This window comes from Juglans regia, chromosome 6, assembly GCF_001411555.2.
Source record: "Juglans regia cultivar Chandler chromosome 6, Walnut 2.0, whole genome shotgun sequence".
NCBI lineage: Eukaryota > Viridiplantae > Streptophyta > Magnoliopsida > Fagales > Juglandaceae > Juglans > Juglans regia.
In genome coordinates, this window is record NC_049906.1 from 1701520 (window position 1) to 1709765 (window position 8246).

The 8246-nt window shown below is 36.1% G+C and overlaps 1 protein-coding gene across 3 annotated transcripts; it reads left to right on the forward strand.

The window, feature by feature from the left end:
- The first annotated feature begins 3673 nt into the window (after window positions 1-3673).
- Window positions 3674-7090, forward strand: LOC109011400 (protein LIKE COV 2-like). 3 transcript variants are annotated; one of them, XM_018992586.2, is made up of 7 exons: window positions 3674-3939; window positions 4247-4299; window positions 4393-4502; window positions 4735-4902; window positions 5511-5608; window positions 6364-6490; window positions 6693-7090. In XM_018992586.2, the coding sequence occupies exons 1-7, from the start codon at window positions 3835-3837 to the stop codon at window positions 6791-6793; spliced, it is 762 nt and encodes a 253-aa protein (XP_018848131.1). In that variant the 5' UTR covers window positions 3674-3834; the 3' UTR covers window positions 6794-7090. The 3 variants fall into 3 exon arrangements, with proteins under 3 accessions (XP_018848131.1, XP_018848134.1, XP_035547218.1); XM_018992589.2 differs by having other exon boundaries at window positions 3675-4008; XM_035691325.1 differs by having other exon boundaries at window positions 3677-4008; window positions 4219-4299.
- Window positions 7091-8246: the final 1156 nt, after the last annotated feature.

The following is an 8246-nucleotide window of genomic DNA, read 5'->3' on the forward strand; positions in this document are numbered from 1 at the left end:
AAACATGAAGGTATAAATCTCGGGTGAAGTGGTGAATCTAGTGGAAAGGAGAGGGAAGTGGGCTTACCGGCATTTAATAGGGAGTCCGGCGATAATGTTAACCATTGCGATGGCACGATCTGAAATCAATGTGAAAACTAGTGAGTTTCTTGGGTCTCTATGTGTGAGTGAGAATCAGAGAGTTATTAAGAATCTAAGTATGTGCGAGAGTGAGGTCAGTGCGTGAGAGAATCAATGTGTGCATGAGTGTGAACAGAAAAATTGAGAGTGAGGGAAAACCTATAAATTAAAAAGAAAGGGGAAAAGCTTACAAGTGTCAAAAATGGTCAACCGGCAATGGCCCTCGATGGTGGAGGTGCATAGCGGGGTAGAGAAATGGGGATTCTCTGTGAGTGAGGAAATTCGTGAGGGTGGGATACAATAATACTGAGAAAAGGGGAATGAATAGTGGAGAGACAAATGAGTGATGAGAGAATGAAGGGAAAAGGAGGAAGAGACTTACCTCGATGGAGTATGGCGGTTGTGATCGAACGTGGATGACCTGCGGAGAGATGGGTACCATGCGAGAGAGAGTATGACGTTATGGAGATGAGAATTTTGAATGGGGCATCGTGGATGGACTCGGTGGAAGTTATCCTGCAGCTGATGTGAGGGAGAGAAAATCATGAGAAAATTTTGGGAAGAAGAAGAAGGAGAACTGAAGGGGAAGGGCACTCACCGAAACGATGACGTCTAGGGTTCAAGGGCTAGGTTGTCATGGGCCTGGGCTGGGACCTGAGCCTAGATATTACATATATATATATATATATATATTACCAGCTGGGTGAGAGAGAGAGAGACCATGGCAATGACGACGACCGACTAGGGGCGAGGATGAGAGGACGAGAGAGACTATGAAGGCGATGCCATAAAATAGAGGCACTAAGAGATGAAAGAGAGATAGAGAGAGGGGAAGAGAGAGATGCGAGGTGGGTTGGGGGGGGGGGGAAGAGAATGGCTTGGCAGTGGGCAGCTGGAGCCTAAGAGTGGGGATTTCACGTTTGATACGAAGTCACAAAACTCAAACCCTATATAAAGGGCTCGTTCGAATAGTGAGATTAGATAAGATAATATGATTTTAAATGAGGTGAATAAACTATTATTAGAATATTATTTTTTAATATTATTATTATTTTAGGATTTGAAAAAACTGAATTTTTTATTATATTTTGTATGAGAATTTGGAAAAGTTATAATGATAAAATGAGTTGAGAGTGTTTCTGTATCCAAATGGAGCCTAAAATGACATCATTTTGGAATTTTACCCAAAGCAACGTTGTTTTATTAAAGAAATAGTTTTTTTTTAATACACACACACACATATATATATATATGGACGGAAAAGGCCTTGTACGGGCGGGCCTGGGCCCAACCCTGGCCCCCTTCCCCGCCTGAGTTTTCAAGTGTGGGCATGGGCTCGCACCCTAACATCTGACGGCTGGGGGCGCCTAGCCTCTCAACCGAGAGCCGGCCGGGTGGGGTAGGTAGATGGGTGGCAAGGCCCAACCACCCACTCCTAATTCGCTTATTTTCAACAAAATTGCCAATTATGAATATCGAATATTGGAATCCTAACCTTAACCTGCTAAATTTTTATTGAGTTTGTATCAAATTCACAAGTTGTATAAAAAATTCAATCCGAATGTTCCATTTAGTTTTTCCTTTACAAGGATTACAAAGGGGGAGAAGAAAGAATACGAGGGGATCAAGGAGGTAGTATAGATGGAAACGCATCCTTAGCTCATTTTGATACTAGAGTTCTTCTACTCAGCAATCCTACACCACACACTTGCTAAAGGAAAAGAAATAAAAAATAAAAAATGTGGTGTAAGACTACTTAATAGAATTTTTTCTTGATACCATGATAGACTTTGTTTGTGGTCCAAGTAGTGAGTTGAGTTGTAAATATAAATGTTTTTTTAGAGAAATGTTTTAGGCTGCGTTTGGATGTTAAGCTGAGCTGAGCTCAGTTCCTTATGATTAGTATTGAGTTGAGATTGTGGAGTGAGTTATGTGGGATCTATCTAAGATGTGTTTGGATATTAAGATGAGTTTAATACTATTTATGAGAAGTTAAAAAATGTATGAGCCCTACCAATGGTTGTAAAGTTGTTGTAATGATTGAATAATTAATTTATTAAATATTTTATTAATAAATAATATAAATCAAACATAAATTCCTTCAATGCATGTAAGAAAAAGTACAATAAAATAAAATAAAAACAAAATAAAATAATTATTAATAAAATTATAATAGTATCATGTCTACATTTTATTCTATTATTTATTTATATATTATTTAATTAACTGTAAAAAAACACATGTAATGCGGAAGAATTTTTTTTTTTAATCGCCAACAAATGAGCTTCGCTCGATTTAGCGTTGGAGATATTTTTCTCCTGCTCGAGTGGGCTCTCAGTCACTCGAGGAGAAATTTGTCTCCTACTTGAGAGTTGAAATGTTTTTTTGGTCTACAAGAAAGAAATAAAGAGAGGAATAGAGAGAGAGTCGATGAGTCCCACAAATTAAAGATAAATAGAGAGAAGGAAAAAATTACTTTGCCTTCCAAGTTGTACCGCTATACTTGACCGTTCATGATTTTTTTTTTTTTACTTAGTGATTAAGAAAGTGATTTTAAGTGTATTGGTATATTTTTTATTTTTTAAAAATATTTAAATATATTAAAAAAATGTGAATAGAAAAATAAAAAAAAAGTTGCAAAAGTAACTAGCGGTCAAAGTGAGCAAACTATTTTGGGTGGCAGAATAGTCCGACTCTAGAGAGAAATAGAGAAAGAATGTCAGTGGTCCCATTACTTTTTGAGAGGAAAGAGAAATAAAAAGAATGTCAGTGGGTCCCATTACTTTTTGAGAGAAACACTGAGAGAAAGTTTGGCTTTTTCTTTGACGTTTTGTCAATGAGTTCCACGAAGTCTCAAGTGGAAGTAGCTTAAGGATAGGTTTGGGGAGTGAGATGAGAATTTTGTATTTTGTTTTGAAGTTTAAAATATTAAGTTTTAATATTATTATTGTTTTGAGATTTGAAAAAAGTGTATTGAGATTTTAAAAAGTTGAATTGTTTATTATATTTTGTATGGAGATTTGAAAAAGGTGTAATGATGAGATGAGATGAGATGAAAATTTTGTGTTTTGTTTGATGTCCCAAACCTACCCTAAGTGAAGACTCAAGTGTGTTTGGATGTTAAATGATGTCTAAAATTGAGCTGAGCTGACCTTTTCCTTTTATCCAAACGCAGCTTTAGTCACATAGAGATCCCACAAAAATAAATTTATAAATAGATATAGTTTGATATGTTACGATAAATTGTAAAATTATTTTTATTATAAATAGATTTAAAGTATTATGTAAAATTATATCAATTTATAAATTTATTTTTTGAATAATACTATATCAATTACTTTAGAATATGTAAAGTAATTTCATCCACTTTTGTCAAAAAGAGTACGTGATACTCTGAAACTTTAATATCATTTTTCTTATTTTTATGAGATTTCTTTTTGTGATTGTAACTTCTATTTTTTTATTATGAATGTATTTAAGTAGTATTATTTTATTTGTATGAAGATATTTTCTTTGAGGATATGTTGGTTAGAGGCAGACGTGGACGTAAGAAGTTCATGTTCACATTTTAATTTCAACCCAAACGATCGTCACCGGTGAGTCTTACCAGAGAGGAAGCACGAAAGACTTGGTTAGTTAGTTAACCACAAAACACCTCTCTCTCTCTCTCTCTCTCTCTCTCTCTGAGCTTGCCAACTGAAATCGAAGGTGAAAATGGTGGATAACCAGGACTCCACGTCCAGCCCTCTGAATCAGTCGGTCGACCCGGACGAGGTCGCAAAGTCTCCTCCGAACTCACCCAATTCCTCTACTCGTAACGTCAGTTCCTCTTCATAAAGTAACATGCTTTTCGCTTTAGGGAAAACTTCCCCCAATTCCCTAGATCTTGTATGTACCTCTGTGCTATATATTCACTGTTCCATTCAATTTATTTGATCATTTCCATCTTTGTCGTCTTCGTTAAATTCCTTTTAGTTAAGTTGTTACTCCTAGATTGAAATAATCAACTCTTAGTTGCAGACTATTTTTTCAATTTTTGTTGGCTATAATATGTGGTAATTGTCATGCTCAGATAATATTTATGAAACTTGAATGCAGTAGAGCATTGATTCGTTCGTTTTGTCAGGCCTGCTATGCTGTTCTCCAGAGCTGGGTTTCAAAAAAGTTCATGACTGGATGGTAATAAGCATGATGGTATTTTTTTTGCTTACTTTTTCTTTGTAGGTGATGTTAGTATGAACAAAAATTAGCGTTCAAACGGTGAAATTGTAGTGTGGTCCTTTTTCCTGTTGTCGTTACATTCCTCTTCACATGGTGGTTTATTCAGTTCGTTGATGGTTTCTTCAGTCCAATATATGCCAATCTTGGTGTTAACATATTTGGTGAGTAGCTAAGCCTCAATCTCATGTTTGTTTCTCATGTTTGAAGCTTTGACGTGAATCCTTGATGATTTCAGCTTTCCTTTATGCTTCATTATGTGATACAATATTCTTTATTTTCATTTGCTTCATCATTGCTCGGTATAATTTCTTCTTCTTCTTTCTCTTCTTATGTCTAAACAAGTTTAATTTCTCAATAAATGGTATCGTCATTGGATACTTCTTCTTCTTGCAGGCCTTGGGTTTGTTACATCACTAATTTTCATATTCTTTATCGGTATATTCGCTTCATCATGGGTGGGTGCCACTGTTTTTTGGATCGGAGAATGGTTTATAAAACGAATGCCCTTTGTTAAGCACATTTACTCGTCCTTGAAACAGATTAGTACTGCTATTTCTCCAGGTAATACCACTCGTTTGGCTTTTAAGATCCATTATTACCCGAGGTTAATTAATTCATGGAATTTAGAATCTGTACACAGCATTATTTTAGAGTAATAGCAGTCATATGTTTAAATACTTCAACCTCACAAATCGCTGTGGTGAGACAAACTGTTTGACATTATTTTCTCACTATTGCACTCAAAATTTAGCTGGATTAGAAAGTAATGTTTGAAACCTTTTATCTTTTTTGGTTTCGTGATTACATCATCAGCGGAATGATGTAGCTGGATTAGTTGAAGTCTGTGTGGACTACATGGTCACAAGGACAAAAACACTTTCTATTTATTTGCATTACTGCCATAAGTGATCACCACATTTATTTTCCAGCACTTATTTCCTTGGCAGTACACCATCTATTTTTTGCATATATATGAATATCCTTTTTCGTCTTCTTTTGTGTAACTTATAGCCGAAAGTATTCCTTGTTGGCATCATGTCATTTGTGCCTATATAACTCTTTCCACTTGTTAATCTACAAAAATTCAAAATGTCTTCTTGGTTGCTGACACAGCCTGTTATATTTGCACATATATGTTGATTCTTGTTCTTTTTTTCTTTCTTGCACAGATCAGAACACCACAGCTTTTAAAGAGGTTGCGATCATTCGTCATCCTCGTATTGGTGAATATGCATTTGGTTTTATAACATCCTCTGTTATCCTTCAGGTAGATATGGTGTGATCTAGTGAAAGCTGTGTAATATGTTTGCTAGATAGCTTGTTTGACATTGTTATGAGATCCACCTAAGGACTTTAATTCAACACGTGTATGTTTAAAATTACTTGAAGGTTGAGGTACAAAATTCATTCAAATAACCTCTCTTTTCCTTCGAACATCATACCAACAATATGTACACAACAATGAATATGGGAGTGAAAGGTTTGCATATTCTCTGAACATTTGGTGATGACTCGCCAAGGAAAGTATGGGTTAATAAAGAAAACAAAAAATGAAGATTGTTTAAATATTAGTCATCAATATTTTACTCGCCACACGAGATATGAAATTCAAGCATCATCAGCTTTCCATGTTAATGGCTCATTGGCTCTCCCACCTTTGGACTTGTAATACCGAAAATGAAAATATTGAAACAAGATATTTAACTCCTGAGAAATACACTTTTTTTGGAAGTTGTTTCTTATTTGGAAAGTTTTCATGCGTGATTTCAGTTTTGGACAGGTTGCCATGTGTTGAAGGTATAATCATGGAAAAACTCAATGAGTTATCCTTATCATTGGACATAGTTAAATTGCTGCCCAAACCATTTGAACCTAACCAGATAATTGGAGCACCCAGTTTGTTGCCAATGGGCTTTACAAAGAAATGTCTTTAGTTTATTTAATTCTTTATTACAAAATTTTCATTCAATGTTCATAGTTTGACTGTTATTCTTGAATTGGATTTTTGATGATTGGTTCTAGAGGGATGATGGAGATGTGGAGCTATGCAGTGTTTACGTCCCAACCAACCATCTGTACATTGGTGATATTTTTATGGTCAATTCTGAAGAGATCATACGACCAAATTTGTCTATTCAAGAAGGCATAGGTACATTCCTGTGCATTCTGATTATGCATTCCTTCTCATAGCAGTGATGTTGTCCTGTATTTTGGAAGAAATTGTGTTATCTCTTACTGCACGTGAAGAAAAGGTTAAAAGTTGATACCATCGGGGATAAAATCATTTTATATCACATAAACTATGCTTTTAATATGTACAGATAAAGATCCTCTTTTCTCCTGTAATGCAGAGATCATAGTTTCGGTGGGTATGGCAATGCCACTGGTGATCTCTCCTATAGAAAGGATCAATCCTCTAAGTGATGATATTCCTCTAGACTCCATTATTTGAAGGCATTAAGGAAAGTTGACATTATGATGCCTTTTGCGGTTTTGGAGTTCAGAGTCGTCAATGTATATTGCCCATGGTTTCACTCCAGGTTAACATGATAAGAGACTAGTTACTTTATAGAATACCTTAACAAAAGGCAGCCATTCTTTGAGAAGCAAAGTCATGTCCGACCATGGAATCATGAGATGAGATCATTACTAATTATGTGGTCTTTTGGGTCTGGCCACCATCTGTATGTTGCTCAATGTTGTATCACCTGTTTGTGTAAAAGGAAATGCTTAGCTGTTCTTTTTCTTCCTTTTTTGGGTATAAAAACTAATTTAACTCTCTCATATAATTTAACTCCAAGCCGCTCAAGTTCTTACCCACTTGAGCATGCACAATAAACCCAATCTTAGAAGGAAGTAAGTTGTTATATTTTTTTTTTTATAAGTAAACAATTATATTGATACGAATAGGTATAACCTAAGTATACAAGATGGTATACAAAAGGTCACACCTAATTAGAAAGAAGTAATAGAAACAAGAAAATTATGAAAATCGAGACCACGAAAATCTACAGTTGTGGCCTAAAGAAAAAGAGTGCTAACAAAAACTAATCTAAGTTATACTAGTGAGCGCTCCTTATTTTCAAATGTTCGGTCATTTCGCTCCTTCCGCAGGCACCACATGATACAAATCGGGACCATTTTTCATACCACAACAATTTCAGGGAGACTTCGTAGATTTATCCAGCTGGCCATGAGCTCTGTCACTGTGGCTGGCATAACCCAAGCAAAGTCTATTTTATTAAACACTTCATTCCATAACGTTCTAGCCACCTCACAATGCAACAGTAAATGATCCATAGTTTTACCATTTTTCCGACACATGCAACACCAATCTACTATAATTACCTTACATCTTCGTAGATTATTCGTCTTCAAGATCTTACCTAAAGCTGTTGTTGTCCATACAAAAAATGCCGCTTTGGGAGGCGCCTTCTTTCTCCATATCTTTCTCTATGGGAATTTCGTATTTTGTGGTTGTGTAGGAGACATATAGAAAGAGCGGATCGAGAATGTACCTTTGCTGGTGGGAATCCACAACATCTTGGCTGCTCCATGGATTCTCGGCCTCATGGGGTATAGAAGAGCAAAGAACTCATCAATACTGCCAACTTCCCAATCCTGCGCGACTCTAGTGAAATTCACGTTCCACTGGACTAGGTCCCCAAATAACTCCATACAATTAGCCACTGATGCATCTTTCTCACCTGCGAGCATAAAGACTACTGAAAAAGAATCCTTTTAAGGCTTGGTCTTCACACCATAGATCAGTCCAGAATTTTAATCTAGATTCATCGTCCAACACCATTCTATTATGCCAAAAGATCCCCCACCCCCTTCGAATGTGTTTTCAAACTCTCACTCCATAAACCCCGTGAACCTCCCTAGTGCACCATCCCCCCCCC

Excerpts from the sequence above, each read along its gene's own strand:
- LOC109011400 (XM_018992586.2), top strand. The coding sequence starts at position 3,835 with ATGGTGGATAACCAGGACTCCACGTCCAGCCCTCTGAATCAGTCGGTC. Across the intron at positions 3,940-4,246 it reads CCAATTCCTCTACTCGTAAC|GCCTGCTATGCTGTTCTCCA; the intron begins GTCAGTTCCTCT and ends TCGTTTTGTCAG. Across the intron at positions 4,903-5,510 it reads TAGTACTGCTATTTCTCCAG|ATCAGAACACCACAGCTTTT; the intron begins GTAATACCACTC and ends TTTCTTGCACAG.